The sequence below is a fragment of the Staurois parvus genome, unplaced genomic scaffold, assembly GCF_062004578.1.
Source record: "Staurois parvus isolate SC_StPar_1 unplaced genomic scaffold, SC_StPar_1.0 ptg000175l, whole genome shotgun sequence".
In the NCBI taxonomy this organism is placed as follows: Eukaryota; Metazoa; Chordata; class Amphibia; order Anura; family Ranidae; genus Staurois; species Staurois parvus.
In genome coordinates, this window is record NW_028317971.1 from 15,798,718 (window position 1) to 15,818,147 (window position 19,430).

The 19,430-nt window shown below is 40.3% G+C and overlaps 1 protein-coding gene across 1 annotated transcript in view; it reads left to right on the top strand.

Moving 5' to 3' along the window:
* The window catches only part of MIOX (myo-inositol oxygenase), a 64,160-nt gene extending 52,136 nt beyond the window's left edge, over positions 1-12,024 (top strand). The window contains exons 7-10 of the mRNA XM_089677016.1: positions 6,648-6,715; positions 7,282-7,331; positions 9,542-9,654; positions 11,596-12,024. Coding sequence (XP_089533142.1) covers positions 6,648-6,715; positions 7,282-7,331; positions 9,542-9,654; positions 11,596-11,704 — 340 coding nt within the window. The 3' untranslated portion in view covers positions 11,705-12,024. The remainder of the gene's footprint in view (positions 1-6,647; positions 6,716-7,281; positions 7,332-9,541; positions 9,655-11,595) is intronic.
* The last annotated feature ends 7,406 nt before the right edge of the window (positions 12,025-19,430 follow it).

A 19,430-nucleotide genomic window follows, 5' to 3' on the forward strand; every position in this document is an offset into this window, starting at 1 on the left:
ACAAACCCTTAGATTAAACGCAGGTCCAGGGGCGGACTGATCATTCGGGCGCTCGGGCACTTCCGGGGGCCCGGGGTCAGTAGGGGGCACCATGAAATGCCCCTGGTACCTTTAAAAGGCTTTTTTGGGTTTGCTTTGAGTGTGGGCAAGGACACAGGGGTCCCATGATCCCCTATTGCCTGGGGGCCCCATGAGTTGTCAGTCCGACCCTGCGCAGATCTTTTGTATTTTAAATTGAATGAGTTAGGTCATGCCAAGTGCAGAAAAAAATGACAAATATATTTATTACCATACCATAAAATACAGATATTCTGTATATGAAAATATCTACTGTCAGGTTCATAAATATTGGGACATCGACACAATTCTAACATTTTTGGTTCTATACACCACCACAATGGATTTGAAATGAAATGAACAAGATATGCTTTCACTGCAGACTGTCAGCTTTAATTTGAGGGTATTTACATCCAAATCAGGTGAACGGTGTAGGAATTACAACAGTTTGCATATGTGCCTCTCACTTGTTAAGGGACCAAAAGTAATGGGACAGAATAATAATCATAAATCAAACTTTCACTTTTTAATACTTGGTTGCAAATCCTTTGCAGTCAATTACAGCCTGAAATCTGGAAAGCATAGACATCACCAGACGCTGGGTTTCATCCCTGGTGATGCTCTGCCAGGCCTCTACTGCAACTGTCTTCAGTTCCTGCTTGTTCTTGGGGCATTTTCCCTTCAGTTTTGTCTTCAGCAAGTGAAATGCATGCTCAATCGGATTCAGGTCAGGTGATTGACTTGGCCATTGCATAACATTCCACTTCTTTCCCTTAAAAAACTCTTTGGTTGCTTTGGGTCATTGTCCATCTGCACTGTGAAGCGGCGTCCAATGAGTTCTGAAACATTTGGCTGAATATGAGCAGATAATATTGCCCGAAACACTTCAGAATTCATCCTGCTGCTTTTGTCAGCAGTCACATCATCAATAAATACAAGAGAACCAGTTCCATTGGCAGCCATACATGACCACGCCATGACACTACCACCACCATGCTTCACTGATGAGGTGGTATGCTTAGGATCATGAGCAGGTCCTTTCCTTCTCCATACTCTTCTCTTCCCATCACTCTGGTACAAGTTGATCTTGGTCTCATCTGTCCATAGGATGTTGTTCCAGAACTGTGAAGGCTTTTTTAGATGTCGTTTGGCAAACTCTAATCTGGCCTTCCTACTTTTGAGGCTCACCAATGGTTTACATCTTGTGGTGAACCCTCTGTATTCACTCTGGTGAAGTCTTCTCTTGATTGTTGACTTTGACACACATACACCTACCTCCTGGAGAGTGTTCTTGATCTGGCCAACTGTTGTGAAGGGTGTTTTCTTCACCAGGGAAAGAATTCTTCGGTCATCCGCCACAGTTGTTTTCCGTGGTCTTCCGAATCTTTTGGTGTTGCTGAGCTCACCGATGCGTTCCTTCTTTTTAAGAATGTTCCAAAGAGTTGTTTTGGCCACGCCTAATGTTTTTGCTATCTCTCTGATGGGTTTGTTTTGTTTTTTTCAGCCAAATGATGGCTTGCTTCACTGATAGTGACAGCTCTTTGGATCTCATCTTGAGAGTTGACAGCAACAGATTCCAAATGCAAATAGCACACTTGAAATGAACTCTGGACCTTTTATCTGCTCATTGTAATTGGGATAATGAGGGAATAACACACACCTGGCCATGGAACAGCTGAGAAGCTAATTGTCCCATTACTTTTGGTCCCTTAACAAGTGGGAGGCACATATGCAAACTGTTGTAATTTCTACACCGTTCACCTGATTTGGATGTAAATACCCTCAAATTAAAGCTGACAGTTTGCAGTAAAAGCACATCTTGTTTGTTTCATTTCAAATCCATTGTGGTGGTGTATAGAGCCAAAAATGTTAGAATTTTGTTGATGTCCCAATATTTATGGACCTGACTGTAGATCAGCCTTTCTCAACCAGGATTCTGTGGAACCCCAGAGTTGCTCCAGAGGTTGCTAGGGATTCCTTGAGCTATAAGCAATTTCTGCTTCTTACTTAAAGCGGAGTTCCAGCCGTTTAATTATTTTTTTTCTAAAGGCACCCACATGAGAGTGGCAACTTAGGCAATGCAAGTTGAGATCACCTGTACTTGGAATCCTTTGCTTTCCTTATAAAAAATAAATTTACTTACTGCACCCTCATATTGTGAACGCTGTCATCTTAAGTGTGGGCACCTGAAGCTCACTCAGACATTCTTCTGGCAAATTGTGCAGCTGGCTACCCACCATGCACTTCCCATTTTCGCTCCTGAGGAGTGTGAAGAAGGAGCGATCTCGTACCTGCGCAGTGTGAAGAAATCCCCGCGATCGTGTCACTTCTGGTCTCATAACAGCGCAAGATTTTGGTATCAGGCATTCCCTAGGACTGCTGTGATAGATGACGCCGATATCCCAGAAGCCCTAGGGAATGCCTGATGATGTAATCGCCTAGGCGGCCGGGAACGGAAGTAGAGACAGAAATTATCAATAAATGGTATTTAGGAAAAAAAATCTACATATATATTGCCAAAATGGATGGTGAAGAGGGAGACCATTGTCTTTCAAGAGAGAAAAAAAAAGGCTGGAACTCTGCTTTAAGTTCCCATTGATGCCAATGATCTTATTAGCTATTTGTAAGAGGAGGATTCTTCCTACTGACTGAAAACATAAGAAATATTCTTCCCACAGACCATTACACTAATGCATAGTGACCTATACAGTTCATAATTCTAATCATTGGTTTCTTGAGCCTGGAAAGTTATGTCAAGGGTTCCCCCATGTTCAAAAAATTGAGAAAGGCTGGTCTAGATTGTTATATAAACGTGACGGACTTGTGTAAAAACAATAATGTGACCAAATGAATAATTATAATAATCAAACTTCAAAGTAACTCAAAGTTCATATTGTGCAGAGTAGTACAAAAGTCCAATCAAAGTCTGAAAATCCTTGTGCAAATTATGTTCAAGAAGTGCTCTCCATGCGGAATTTTAACCTCCTTTTTGAGTGAACTCTCACTGTTACTATCTGACCCCCATCACAAAGGTCAGATTATACATATCCGTAAATCAGTAACCAGGTATCAAGGCTCCAGAACCAGCACCTTTTGAGGGCCCCTGATGACGTCCCTATTGACAGAAGGTGTTGGGCTGAGCTGTGCAATCTTGGAGCGTGTACTGTGTTTGTGAGCAGGAGGACTTTGACGGTCAGATGGTGATTCATACACTCAGAGAATCATATTAAAGCATTCCCGGTGGTTCCATGTTCTATCCTTGCTCTTGTGCCTTTTTTTATCTAGTGAGAATGTACAGTTGTGTCCAAAATTATTCAACCCCCACTGAAATTGAGTGTTTTGGCCAGTTTGACATTGCTTTTGATCATTCAGTCATCTTGCTTACATTTACATTAAAGAGGCACTTGTAGGTCAGACAAATATAACATAACAGTTATAATGAAATAACCACAAATGTCTTTTCTGTGCTCACAGCATTATCAGTTTTATTCAACCCCCAAGTGACATTCAATCTTAGTACTTAGTACAGCATCCTTTTACAGTTATAACAGCTTTTAAACGTGAAGCATAGCTTGACACAAGTGTCTTGCAGCGATCTACGGGTATCTTCGCCCATTCTTCATGGGCAAAGGCCTCCAGTTCAGTCACATTCTTAGGCTTGCGCACTGCAACTGCTTTCTTTAAGTCCCACCAGAGGTTCTCAATCGGATTTAAGTCTGGTGACTGCGATGGCCACTCCAAAATGTTCCAGCCTTTCCTCTGCAACCATGCTCTAGTGGACTTGGAGGTATGCTTGGGATCATTGTCCTGTTGAAAGGTCCAACGTCTCCCAAGCCTCAGGTGTGTGACGGACTGCATCACGTTTCCATCCAATATCTCCTGGTACTGAAGAGAATTCATGGTACCTTGCACACGCTGAAGCTTCCCTGTACCTGCAGAAGCAAAACAGCCCCAAAGCATGATTGACCCTCCACCATGCTTCACAGTAGGCAAGGTGTTCTTTTCATCATAGGCCTTGTTCTTCCTCCTCCAAACATAGCGTTGATCCATGGGCCCAAACAGTTCTAATTTTGTTTCATCAGTCCACAGAACACTATCCCACAACTTTTGTGGTTTGTCCACATGGCTTTTGGCATACTGCAGTCGACTCTTCTTATTCTTTGGAGACAGCAAGGGGGTACGCCTGGGAGTTCTGGCACGGAGGCCTTCATTACGCAGTGTGCGTCTTATTGTCTGGGCTGAAACTTCTGTACCCACATCTGACAAATCTTTTCTCAGTTCCTCAGCAGTCACACGGGGACTTCTCTCCACTCTACGCTTCAGGTAGCGCACAGCAGTCGAAGTCAGCATCTTCTTTCTGCCACGACCAGGTAGCGTTTCAACAGTGCCCTTTGCCTTGAATTTGCGAATGATGCTTCCTAAGGTGTCTCTTGGTATGTTTAACATCTTTGCAATCTTCTTATAGCCATTGCCCTTCCTGTGAAGAGAAATCACCTCTTCTCTTGTCTTCCTGGACCATTCTCTTGCCTTCACCATGTTTGTAACCACACCAGTAAATGTCTAGAAGGAGCTGAGTATCACAGTCATTTTAAAGCTGCCTAATTGGTGCTTATTATGCTTGATTGCTGCTCGGTGACATCCACAGGTGTTTTCAATACCTGATGGAAAGCACCTGTATGAACCTCTGTTCTTCAGAGTGGTAGTCTTTAAGGGGTTGAATAATTGTGGCAATGAAGAAACCACATAAGAACCATTTACTACTGTATTACATAAACAATTGATGTCATTTTAGTTGCATTTGGGTAGTTACAACGTCCTTGTAGGATTTGATTCTGAATACAATTCCAAATGTACACTATAGTCCCTAAACCCCTTTACAGCATTGGGGGTTGAATAATTTTGGACACAACTGTAAGTGCTATTCTTTGATGTTTGGATGAATAAATCCAACAATGAACCCTATAGTTTCTATTTGTCCTCCTTGACATTATCTGATGAGAGTGACTGAGCCTGGCTTTTCCACCCGCTGATTTAACCCTTGGATCACATATTGGGAACCCATTCTGGTGTGTAAATTATCTCCCAGGAGGTGCTTGATGTAGAGCCTTGATTCCAATTGCGCTCTGCACTTTGAGTTACTTTGAAGTTTGGATGTTATATTTATTAATTTGGTCACATTTTTGTTTTGTTTTTTCAAACGTCTGTCACATTTATATCTATATATATATCTATATATATTTATATTAGCACATCACATTTATATTTTTGCATTTTTGTGGTTTGGTCACTTGTGTTTGCTGCTCACTTCAAGTTTTGATCTGTGTGCAAATTTTTTTTTTCTTCACATTGGTCTGAATTATTTTGGACACAATTGATGTTCCATATATATTATAAGATAAGGCTATTACTTATCTGCTTTCTTCTACCGATTTAAATGCTTAGTGATTAGTCTCTGAAGCAGTTTATAGCACATAGTGGGGACATTCACCAGGTACACATCATTGTGTTTTGCCAAGTTTGTTTAAGATCATGCTACTTATGCATGAGCCTTTGTCAAGGCGGCCCTGTATGCATGTAGGTAAACTAAACAAAATATGAAAGGCTCAAGTTCTGTCAAAGGGTATTCTCACATATATACTGATAACCAATATGTCATCAATACACACAATCATTGAGAGGCCCTTTAGTGACTGTTTGCACTTAAATAGACCACAAAATAGAACTCTACTATGATTTGAGAAACATAGCCGACTCTGGACAAACCCATACGGAAGAAAAATATATTTGAAATATAGTTTAAAAATATTCTTCCCAAATATATTGACATATATTTGAAATATTACAATTTTGGCCATATTCAATATATTTCAAAATGTATTTCAATAAATTAAAAAAAAAACCATATATATATATATATATAGTATATATATATATATATATACACATATACACATGCACACATACACACTGCATGTTGAAATGCGTTTATATGACAAAATATATGAAAAATATTTTTAAAAATACAATTCAAATATACTGTATGTCTTTAAAAATACAAATCTACATTTTTGGAATGCATTTACAAATATATGTAAAAATATATGTTAAAATGACTTTTTTATATGTTAAAAAAAATCTGAAGAGTATATTTTTTAAAAATATATTTAAAAAAATATTTTTTTTTAAAAAATATATTCTTCAGCTTTTTTTTAACATATAAAAAGTAATGTAAATGTAGATTTGTATTTTTAAAGACATACCGTATATTTGAAATGTGTATATATATATATATATATATATATATATATTGAAATGTAATGAATATGGCCATATGGTCATAGCTGTCAATAGTTGGGGCAGGCAAAAACATAGTATGTCTCCTACTCAAAACTGAGAGATCATAGAAAACATGAAACTGTCTCTTTGTTTTAGGCAATCAGCTCATGTGCATAGTAGCAGTTCTTTCATCTTCCAAATGGTGTTATATTTAGAGGTCTATACAGCTTTGCCATTAGAAACTATTACTTTGCCTAAACTGGAGTTTGATTTTAGGCTATTGGTCAGTAACCAAAACTGCTTTTCTTGCACAGCACTCAGTATGGGATGTATGAGCCTAACTGCGGTTTGGAGAATGTCCTCATGTCCTGGGGCCATGATGGTAATCTACATCTACCATTTTTATGTTTAAAAGAAATAAGAATAAGTGAAGGCAAGGCAAATATAGTGACTTAGCTATTAAAGTCAGGCATACTATCATTGATGTGAATGCAAGCCAAACATTTTATTAATCCTAACTAATGCAATAATCTGCATGATTGTATTATCAAACAGCGATGCTTTAAGAAATTGGTACAGACTTTACAATCCACGTTGAACTCTATGGGCTTTTGAATGCAAAGTGATGCAACAAAATGCAATGGAAAAAGATACACGGAGCATAAAGCACACATCAAGCTTTTAAGTGGTTTGAGATTTGTTTGAATAGCTTCAGAAGCTAAAGGAGTTCAAATGTGACTTTTCATCTTTAGTGGTGACAGATGATCTAAGTAAAACAAGGGGGGTCATGGAATGTGGGATACTGTGTCTTATTACAGGGGATGTAACTTGTCTACATTAAATGGGTGGTAGGAAACAACCTTAATGTGAATATACAATCTTGTTCCTAGTATTATTGTTGCTGTATAATACCATTTTAAATGCGCTTTCTCATTTGCTTTTCTTTAGAATACCTGTATAAAGTCCTGAAGTTTAACCAATGTACCATTCCAGAAGAGGTAAGGGTGTGTCCAAATGATGGCCGAGTATCTGGTGAAGGCGTAAAATGAGTGTAATTCCACTTTTGTTGTTATTATTATTATTATACAGGATTTATATAGTGCCAACAGTTTGCTCAGCGATACATGATACTACAATATAAAGGGACACAATACAGCAACAATACAGTTCAATACAAGAGGGATAGGATGGGCCTGCTCATTGGAGCTTACAATCTAAGAGATTTGTTGAGAACAGGGGCGGACTGACCATTTGGAAACTTGGGCACTGCCCGAGGGCCCGGGGTCAGTAGGGGGCCCCATGAGATGCCCCTGGTACCTTTTTCATCAGCTTTTTTGACTTTGGGCAAGGACACAGGGGCCCCATGATCCCCTATTGCCCGGGGGCCCCATGAGTTGTCAGTCCGCCCCTGGTTGAGAAATAAACAATTCCCACTGAGGATCTATGTACATGACAATGATTATAACAAATTCCTACCTTTTTTCTGAATGAAAAGATCTGCACTCATTATAACCATCTGGTGCACTTTCAATGTTCTAATAAGGAAAGCTGCAGTTTCTGCATTTCTTTAGACCCTTATGGAGTATTTGAAAAATGGCATTCCTATTGCAAAGAAAAGGATGTCTTGTATCTTAGTGCAAATGTCTTAGAAAAACACTTAGACAATTACATATTTAGGAAATTACATATCTCCAGGTCGCCCTTTTTAAAAAGTTTTAGAAAATGATAATATTTTTTAGAAAAAAAAGATATGTACTGTATGTATATATATATTTTTTTAATATAATTTTTTTAATAAAAGTGGTATTTAATTCTACTTTAAATGCCTGGCCTTAGGATGGAAAAACAGTACATGTTTTGTGGATCCGCTCACGCAAAAGCACAAAGAAGCAGAACTGGTCCAATTATAGCAAACTTGTAGTCTGCTCATACTGAGCAAAATAACAAGTTCATGTCATAGAAGACACCAAATGCAGCTTGTACTCGGCCTACATTCTCCCAATCTTCTGCCACACCACCCAAAATGTCCTATGCAAGTTTCAAATTATTCATATGTACATTGCTATTCATGCTAACACCTCCTGTGTAAGAAGGTCCAGACCTGATAAGGTGATACTCAGTGTGAGGAGGTGGCAGGTGTCGCCCCATACCTATAATATGGCAGCAAACGTTCCCTTGGCATACATAAGGTGAAAACATCTGGGAATTTTCAGTTGAATTATAACTAAGGGCGAAGCTTTTTTTATTTTTAGATGGAATAGAGATGAATTAGAAAACCAGTCAGTTTGTATTGATGTCTAGGCCCTCATTAGGGAGATTAACCCTATTTGTCCTGTTTACCATTACCAGGGAATGTGAAAATAAAAAATCCAAAATTTTGGGTTGTCCCCCGAAATGTAATAGAGGGGAAATTTTTCCAATGGGTACACTAGTTCTGAAGACCTGAGGTTCCCAGGGATTCCCTTAATTTGCAGGGATCTTTTTTTAATCACTTTCTGCTTGGCTATGGGACAGGATAAATTTCTCCAATGGGACACAGATAGCAAAAATAAATTGACATAGTAATAACCCTCCCTTACTCCATCCAAAAAGGAAAAAAAAAAGTTTTGCATATAGTTCTACTTTAAAGTGTTACGAAATCCAGGACCCTGCATTCATTATATCTGGTCTCCCACAGTACACACAACATGGAAATGCAATTATTTTAGTAAATATAAACTGCTAAATACCTTTTCTTAGCAGTTGGAGCAGTCTTGTGACTTCTATCAGTGTTCAGAAGAGCACTAATTAAAGCTTGTAGGAGGAGTTTTCTCTAGGAGGATGCAGAACCTCTGACCTTTGTCTGAGCAGTGTTGATTGGCCCTGTGCTGATCACATGCACTCTCCCAAAAAAAAAAAACCTCTCTAGCAATACACACCAAACTGAGCATGTGCAGAGTTTCCACACGATATGTCTTATCAGGAGATAAGAGGGAGACACCACAAGAAGCAGAGGATCAGAGAAGTTAGGCTCAAACAGCATTTTGTACACAATGTAGAGGATTATCCTCTTAGGTTCCACAGTGAGTATAACAAGCATGCTTTACTGCATATACAGACTGATTTTACTGTTGTGGGTTTAGTAACACTTTAGGTTTTTGTCTCCAATGAATATCACTACCTTTATACAAACTGGAAATATCTTCTAACCTGTTGTCTAACTTTTCAGGGAATGTACATGATCAGATTCCATTCCTTTTATCCCTGGCACACAGGAGGGGATTACCAGCATCTCTGCAATGAGAAAGACCAAAACATGCTGCCTTGGGTTAGAGAGTTCAAGTGAGTATTTAGGATGCTGTGTAGAATAAAAAAGTGCTTGAATGAATGTTTTCATAAAGCTCAGATGTTCAAAATATTCTGCAATTTAATTAGTATAGATTTAGGAACATGTAGCGAAAAAAGCCTACACAGTGGGCCTATAGCCGGAGATGTATTTACCAAGAGGGAAACAAGTCATTTGCCTAGGGCGGCAATATTTAGGGGGGTGGTGCCGCCTCCCAGGAGAGGGTACTTGGTGAGCAACGGCAGACTAAGCCAAGCAGGGCTGCCATCTGAAGGGTTTTTTTGCTGCCCGGAGATCAGTAACCCTTGGAGAAGGTAGGGGTGGTAATCATAGTGTGTGTATGTGTATATGTGATCCTGTCTCATGTGCTGCATGGACGACAGGAGGGAGAGCCCAGAGAACACAACACAGCTCACCTTCTCCTCGCTCTTTTCTCTCCACTTTTTCTAGGAAATGTAACGTGGATTTTGGGGGGATGATTGGTGGTGGTGTTATCTGCTAGGAGGAATGGGGGGAAAAGAGAGAGAGGTAATAGAGAGAGGGGGAGAGAGAGAGGGAGAGAGAGAGGGGGAGAGAGAAAGAGAGGGGGAGAGAGGGGGGGAGAGAGAGGGGGGGAGATAAGGAGGGAGAGAGAGAAGGAGAGAGAGAGGCAGAGAGGGAGAGAAGGAGAGAGAGAGAAGGAGAGAGAAGGAGAGGGAGAGAGAGAGACAGAGAAGGAAAGGGAGAGGGGGGGGGGATAAGGAGATAGAGAAGTAGAGAGAGAGAGGGAGATAAGGAGAGAGAAAGAGGAGAGGGGGAGATAAGGAGAGAGAGGGGGGGGGTAAAGTGAGAGAGAAAAGGAGAGAGAGGGAGAGAGAGGAGAGTGAGGGAGATAAGGAGAGGGAGAGAGAGAGAGGGGGGGGGGAAATAGAGAGGGGGAGAGAGGGGGGGGAGAAAATAAATATTATATATATACACATAAATATCGAACTCTCTCTCTTTGCCTAGGGCAGCACAAAACCTAAATACACCACTGTTTACAGCACATGTGTCTGCGTGCAGTAAAAATCTTCTGTGTGTAGCAGCTATCCCAGCCCATTTATCTGAGCCCTCTCTCGATCCAGCGATGTCCAGGAAAGCCTTGGTTCTCCGGGGACTCTCACTCCTGATTGTTTGAGGCAGCAGTGGGAGCCATTGGCTCAGGCTGCTGTCAATCACAGTGAGCCAATTGGGAGAGGGAGGGGGAGGGGGCGGGGCCGAGCCACGACTGTGTGTGTGAATGGACAAGCAAAGTCGAGGCTCGGGAGCACGCCTGCTCAAGTGCCCGCATAGCAAGCTGCTTGCTGTGGGGGCAGCTGACAGGAGGGAGGGGTGAGGAGCACCAGTGGGGAACCCAAGAAAAGGAGGATACAGGCTGCTCTGTGCAGAACCACGGCATCAGTATGGACCAGCCCTAAAGCAGATGCAATTATTATTATTATACAGTATTTATAAAGCGCCAATAGTTCGCTCAGCGCTGTACATTACAATGGGAGACAGTACATGCGACAGTACGAAAACAATACAATGTGATACACGAGGGGTTCGAGGGCCCTGCTCTTTCAAGCTTACAATCTAGGAATAAATGAGGGACACTACTTCTAAGAGCTCATTCACACCAGGTGTGGTGGGAATGTGCTGGGAATGCACTCATAGTTGGGTATTAAGTAAGGGCCCCTACATATATGCAGTGAGTGCTCAACCAAGATCCAAACAAACATTACTGCAGACTTTTCAGACAATTTTTTTTTTTGGGGGGGGGGGGGGGTATGTCAATTCACTATAGATGTGACACTGCACTTGTAAAGACCCATCCCTCTTATTTGCATCTCTTAGCCTAGTTATTAATTGAGCTGAATGTCACTTCTTCGTTGTGCTCCTGTATGTTTAACATATGTTTTGCTTGTGTGTTTCCTTAGTAAGTATGACCTCTACACAAAGACTGATGAAATGCCGGATGTGGACATCCTTCAACCATATTATCAAAACATAATTGACAAGTACTGCCCTCGGGTGCTGTGCTGGTGAAATATAATTGGGTGCCATCATAATCACCTTATGTCCTTAAGCTCTGAATTTTATCATACCCATCTTTATTTTCTCAGAATACTATAGTGTATAAAATACGGAGACCACTCTGTCACATACAAATGCTTAATATAAAAAAGAAAAAAAGTGCATATTTTCAGAATCAAAAAATAATAAAACCTTAAAACTGGACTATAACATCAGTGCCATTCAGTCATTCTCCAAATTAGTTCAGACCTCCCTACAGTTTTGTGGTGCAATATAACACGTTTGTTACCCTAAAAAAAATAAATCTTGCATTAGAATGGTCTTCCACAAAATTGATTCTTGTAGTAGTTATTTTCACAATACAAAACACAGTGGAAAAATCTACAATGTATCAATGCTGCTCTCTAGTGGACGTGAACATTGAATTTGAAAATGGATTGCAATGTACAGTATTAACAAGGAACATTCCAGCAGAAATTATACATATTTCTTTGGGCGGAGAAGGATGAACTCAGTAATTTTTATGTACTGCTCCAAGAACCCTGATTACATGATCCAGCTATGGTATGTTTCTCTGGTGATCTTGTCCCCTTGCTGCTGCCTGTGTGTTTATGTTGATGGTCTGCTTAGAAAGAGGAAACCACCAGAGGAACTTGAAAAAGCTGGATGGTCACATTATTATAGGAATCACTGGCCATAAGAATAATTGGAGATATCTACCTCTACTTTAGGAGGAAAAAAAAGTAACAAAAGCAATGCAAAGCAAATATACAGTTGTGCTCAAATGTTTGCATACCCTGGCAGAAATTGTGAAATTTTGGCATTGATATTGAAAATATGAAGGCTTTAGACATCTTTTTATGTCCTTTTTCATCTTTTTAAAGTTCCATTACATTGTTACGCAGGACTTTTGACAGTTCTTTTCTGGTCCCCATGGCTCAGTATCTAGCGTAGTCAGTGCTTCCACGTAAGAGCTAACAAACTCATTGATTATTTATACACTGACACTAATTGCAATTTAAAAAGGACATTAACCTCTAATTGGCATTTTAACCCGTGTGTGTCCCCTTGTGTGTCTGTACCAAGGCCAAACATTCCAGGGTATGTAAACTTTTGATGATGACTATTTGGGTGATTTCTGTTATCATTATGATTTAAAAAGGAGCCAGACAACTATTTGATAATACATGTCTTCATATGATCATCATCCTTCAATAAAAGAGCATGTTTTGGCATGATCAGTCATATTTTCAATATCATTGCCAAAATTTCACGATTTCTGCCAGGGTATGCAAACTTTTGAGCACAACTTTGCTTGCCTTTCACCTAATTCTGGAGATTTTAAACGACTTCTGGAAGCTCTATTTCTGGAAGAACTAGTTCTGCAGCAGACACGTCAATGTGTCTGTCAATGACAGAGAACTCTTGTGACCTGATAGAAGCATCATTTTTCAAGGTTAGCCACCGCAGTCTCAGTAAGAAGTGTCAGCTAGTTTACTATGTTCCCTTGAAGCCGGCCATGTATCCGCCACACCTGCTCCTAAAAATAGATCCGCTAATCTAACTCAGAAGGTTTTTTTGTAGCTATTTTAAAATGTACTTCTAATGCATGTTACATGGAATTTTACCAAATAGTAAATTCAAATAGAAAGAGTTCACATTTGTTTGCACTCAGCCACAGTTTACACACAAGGCCAACGTCATGTTTAAAATAATCAGTTCTATCTGTGTGTCTAACATTTAGAGCGGTGTTTACATTTCCACATCTCCACACAGCCACATAGGGATTTTTTTTTTAGGCACTTTCCATATACCATGTAATAAATATCATCTCTTACATAAGTAATGCAGTTTAGATCCTTGCCCTTGCTTCTTCAACATTTTCTTCCAGTCATGGCTGCCTCCTTCTTAGCAAGGTAGGTTCCTGCGTTACCCCTGGTTCACATATTCGTGTTCCTGCGGGCTGCATTTTGTGCGGGCACGAGAGCCCATTCATTTGAATGGACTCCCGTGCCCCGGGATACGCAGGGAAGAAGTCCCTGCACTTCTTCTGAAAACGAGTCCGCACGGTAACCTCGGTTCCCAGTGCAGTTGTGATTTCCAGTGCGGGCGGCGTGCCATTAGAATTATTTTGTGTGGGTGGTGTGGCTACACGGATTTTTGTGTGGATCTGCAGCGGCACCACCCGCACATATGTGAACCTAGCCTTAAGGTGGCCATAGACGGATCAAAATTCGTCAGGGGCTGGACAAATTTCAATCTATGTGTGGTCACTATAAACGAACACTTGCACTCAGAATTTAACAAGAATAAATAAAAGCAGCTTGTCCATTTGAAGGCAATAATATGATATAGATAGATAAATGCAGCACTAATTATACAATGGTCTTATAGCACTTTAAATGTGATAAAGTCCATATATATTTTCGGTTTCTAAACCGATATGGGAAGAGAGGGGCGGCGGGGATTGGAGCACAGCCTTCTCCCTGCTGGCATATCACTACAGGCTCTGGGACCACGGCAGCGACAGGCGGAGAAGGGCCTTTTTATCCTGCGTAGGTGAGAGAGGAGGCGACGATGTACCAGTTTATTGAAGTTGGAAAAGTTACTTATTATTTTGGAGGGTCTTTCTATTGACGATCCATTGCTGCATTTGAGGATATACCATACTGCTCATGTTGACCGACCTTTTGTGCAATCAAACTGTCTGGTAAGAGGCCAATTTGTTTGGGTGAATGGTGATGGCTTTTGGATCAAATCTTTCATCTTATGCACCAACTTCCATCCATTTGGGAATCTATATGCACTTTATCACATTTAATATTGTAAATTTTTATTAACGGCCAGTGCCCATTTTTTAAAACAGAACATAGTAAAAACAACAACACTGTAAGTGTAAACGTTGCAATAAAAGAAAACCATAATCAGTATAAAAGAATAATCAGGAGAAATATGAACATAAACAGCATGGTAATCTGTGCAATTCAAAAACATAAATCAACATAAACCTGCACATCATTGGATTACATTATTTGTCAAAGGCATGTTATCTGGAAAAGTGTCTGGACTATATGGGGGGGGGGGGGAAAGGGGGAGAGAAAGGAAGTCTACCAAAGGGAGAATGATCCCATAGGTCCCAAATAGAGTGAAAGTGACCCGATTGGACTTTATTGCATTTAAAGTGCTATAAGACCATTGTATAATTAGTGCTGCATTTATCTATCTATATGCGTGGTCACTGCCTTACTGATTGACCTCTATTCAACTTTCCTGTCCAATAAATCGCTCGATGAGCAGCTGCAGAGCTGATCTGTTCATTCTGACAGCGGGTGAGTCTCTCCTCCATCAGAATACAATAAGGCAGCAGGGAGGATTCTAAATGTGTGGATGGGGAAATCATTTCAGTTTCTTTTTTGTTCAGCCTGTTGGTTGAACCAAAAAACTGCACCATGTATGGCCAGTTTTAGAGTGCAAGAATCTAATCAAATTCCTGTCCACGGTTGATCTACCACTATTAGAAATAAATCAGAAGCTAGTTTATAGTTCTATGTTTACATAGTTACTGGTTTTTGAAGAACACCATCACCAGAATACTTGGTTTTCAAGAACATTGTATACTATTGTGTTTAACAAAAAAAAAAAAATACAATTTCCCATTTGGGCCAGTTCACACCAGGAATTGTCCAGCAGCACACTTGCGTTCCTGTGCAATTTGAGTGCAATGCATTTTTAGTCTATTTGAATGGGCTGAAATTGCACTAGTCTGCTCAAAAAGTAGTGCATGCGCTACTTTAAAAACGCACTGCAACCAGATCACATGCAATCTGATGCAGGCAACCACACTGCATTTGTGGCCTGCGTTTAGGGCAATATTAGTATTACATTGACACCTGATGCATATCGATCTGGGAAATGCGCATGGAACGCGGCCGAACCTGGCATGAATGGGCCCTTACTTTGTTCATATTTTCATGCACAGTGCATATCCTATAGAAGTTTGTGGAAACATCTTGTTGATGTGTGTGTACTCAATCAGTGACTACAATGAACATATCTGCGCACTGCATGCATTGGAATAGCTATTTGTAGTCCAACTACATATATCCAGTAAGTTCACATTGTAGACTTGAACAAGCTGATTTAAAGTGGAACTGCACTGCATCTGAGCACCACAAACCAAAAACACAGTTTAATTTATTTTCAATATTCAAAGCAAACTCCCCCATCCATTCACGGTTCCATGGTTTATTTTACTGAGAAATCATTTTCAAAAACACCCCCTGGCATTGATGGCCGTGGCCATCTCAAGTAAGGGCTGATGGTTGATGTAGCATTTACTTCCTGAAATCCATCTGCCCTTAGCTCACCCATGGGTTGAGCTGAGAACCTCCCTCCCGAAGATTCCTGGGATGTACGACATCATTTGCCTAGGCATAGAAACCAGGAAGTGAAGAAATGTAAAAAAAAAAAAAAAAAGGTTTAAAACAAGTAAATATGATATACTTTCCTAGCTGATTACTAATGCTAGCAGCATAAGGATTAAAAATAGTCCAGGTTGATTGAGAAAGTGACATTCCACTTTAAAGTAGTTCTAAAGCTAAATCATTTTTACCTTAACGCATTTCCTGCATTAAGGAAAAAAACATTTTAGGACTTGCTGTGCCCACCTCCCTAAACACCTGACTCCTGGATCCATCCAGCACTGCCTGGCTACAGTCTTCTCTACTCTCTCCCTCTTCACACAGGGACAGACAGGCAGCAGAGAGAGCCATTGGCACACTACTTGACTCAGGAGCAAGGTGTACCCCCATAGCAAGTGACTTCCTATGGTGGCAGATACAGAAGAGAAGGAGCCTAGCATGCCGGCAGGGGACCCCAGAAGAGGAGGTTCAGGGCCAGTCTGTGCAATACCATTAGGTATTAGTATACCGTAGCATTAACAATACAATTAGGCAGGCAAGTATAACATGTTTCCTTTTTTAAGGGGGGGAGCACTTTAAGGCCCCTTTCACACAGTCATTCTGTATGTTCGTTTTTCATCTGTCCGTTTACAGATGAAAAATGGACACTCATATATTTCTATGGACTAGCGGATTTAAATGGATGATCATCCATTTACATCCGTTAATTTCCGTATCCGTTAACATCTGTTTTTTTGAACGGAAGAAAACCCTATTTTTCTTCCGTAAAAAGAAAAAAAAACAGAACGGATCAAAGCGGATGAAAAAACTGATGTAAACGGATGAACGAAACTGATGTAAACTAATGAAAAAAACTGGCTGTAAACTGATCCATTTTTTTCTTTGGAAAAAATGTGACTGAATTGATGAAAAAAAACAGAACGCTGGTGTGAAAGGACTCTAGGTAAGCATTGTCACTCTAGAAAAGATATTATGTTAAAAAAAACAAAAAAAAACTCATTGATATAATTTAACTAAAACCAAGACAAATAGAAAAGCAGAATTACACCTTTTTTACATTCCAGGAACATTTTGAATAACATTTGGCTTCAAGGGTTAATTTATCGTTACCAAAAAAAAGCTGCCTATACAAGTAAGGGGCGTCTCTAGATAAAAACAAACTGCGCATCTTTGACTGAAGTTGAATAGTGCCCTTGCTAAGCCATTCTGAAAAGCCCTCTCCCAACCTGCCTTCTTGCTAGGATGCTCTCAGCCATTACTGCTCACCCCCACTATCACACCATCTCCTCCATCACAGCAGTGAAAAGCTCAGGGCTATGGCCAGCACAGTGGCTAAATGGTTAGCACTTCTGCCTGCCAGTACTAGGGTCGTTGGTTCAAATCCCAGCACCACCTGCCTGGAGTTTGCATGTTCTCCCTGTGCCTGTGTGGGTTTTCTCCGGGTACTCTGGTTTCCTCCCACACTCCAAAGACATGCTGGTAGGTTAATTGGATCCTGTCTAAATTTGCCCTAGTATGTGTATGTATGAATGTAAGTTAGGGACCTTAGATTGTACACCCCTTGAGGGTTAGAGACTGATGTGAATGTACAATATATATGTGTAAAGAGCTGCATAAATTGATGGCGCTATACAAGTACCCGAAATAAATAAATACTGCAATGAGGAGAGAACACCCATGGATGGGGTGTTGAATCAGAGAGCTAGCTCTTGTAATGGTGAGGGAAACCATCAACAGCTGGAAACAACAAGTTGGGGAGGGGGAACACCATCTTGGGAGTTTTTCAGCATGGCTTCAGGAACAATTCAAATGGCCTACACCTATAGCAAAGGCATTACTCAAGTCAAAGCTGCACAGTTTGTTTCATCCACTGCATAGGCAGTTTAGTTTTTTGGTTTTTTTTTTAGTAAATGTGAACTAGAACTTCAGGGGGTTTGAGTTTAGTTACTCTTTAGCCTTCATATGTCAAATGAGACTAATTCTACTGCATACCACTTAACTCAAACCAATGCACTTTAAAGTCTGGTACATAGTATGTAATTGCCTGTCCCTCACTCTCCTGCTCTGTAGAACTGGCAGGAGTAAGAAAAATACACAGTACTTCCAGGTATGAAGGAGCATGTGACATTGTCTAAGATGCTAAATGATTTAAAACTGAAGTCTAGGTATGAATCCCCCTGGACCTATGTAAGTATGCATATCTGTTGTAATGTACAACGCTGAGCGAACTATTGGCGCTTTATAAATACTGTATAATAATAATATAATAATATCTGAGGGACTGCTGGGGAAGGTGAAAATCACTGTAGTAATTGCCACTAGTACAGTGATTGCTGCAACCTTCCGGGTCCTGCACTCATGTAGAACTGCCACCATTAACAGAACGCCTTGTATTTTATTCAAGAAGTATACGGTTTTCTCTGATTTTGGGAGTTGAAGAACATGACATCACCACCCTGGCTCCCCAGCTTGTCCAATCAGGTATCAAACCTATTGCTTTGAATTTGGCAACATATATTATTATACAGTATTTATATAGCACCAGAAAGTTTGCACCATGATCATGCAGCTTAAAAGTAAACATTTGATAAGAAAAAAAATGGTTGGTTCTCAGTAAATAATGAAAAATGGCACAAAGTTAAAAACAAGCTGTGTACAGATACTTTACTTACCATAGCAAATACTGAGAATAAGTAATCTGCACCAGGGCTGAACTGGTTGCTGTTTTTTTTTACCAGTTAGACATAGGAGCAATTATTAAAGTTTGAAAAGTAAACATCCGTCTAAAGCTGGCCATTTATGGTACAGCCCGATCGCACAATCTGCTTAAAGGCTATGTTCATCTTTTCCAAAAAAATAGCCTATGCAGCCCATTTTACTCCAGCATTGCAGGAATGAAAGCCAATGGTTTTCAACATGGCAGGATGTAGGGGTTGCGAACTAGTTTTTTTACCCAGGCTTCTTGGGGAACCCAAATGGCTTACAGGTAAACAATATAGCATTAATGATCATTTTGCAAAGCTGCACAGATTTTTCTAACTATATACAGGGGCCCCGTGACTGCATAGGCCACAATATTTTCTGGAAAAGGTAACCTTAGCCTTTAAGGGCCTGTGACAACAAGTTTTGGCCTTGTGAGACCTGAGATCATTCACAATTCATTGACCGGTTTGTCTGACCTGCATTTGACCAGCTTCAAGCAGTTTGTATTTCAATAAACTTGTATGGGATTGAAAAACCCTGCTCAGATCCCTATTTAGAGGAATTTTGACAGGCGATATGGAGGCAAAATGTACCCGATGGCTGTTTAAACCCCC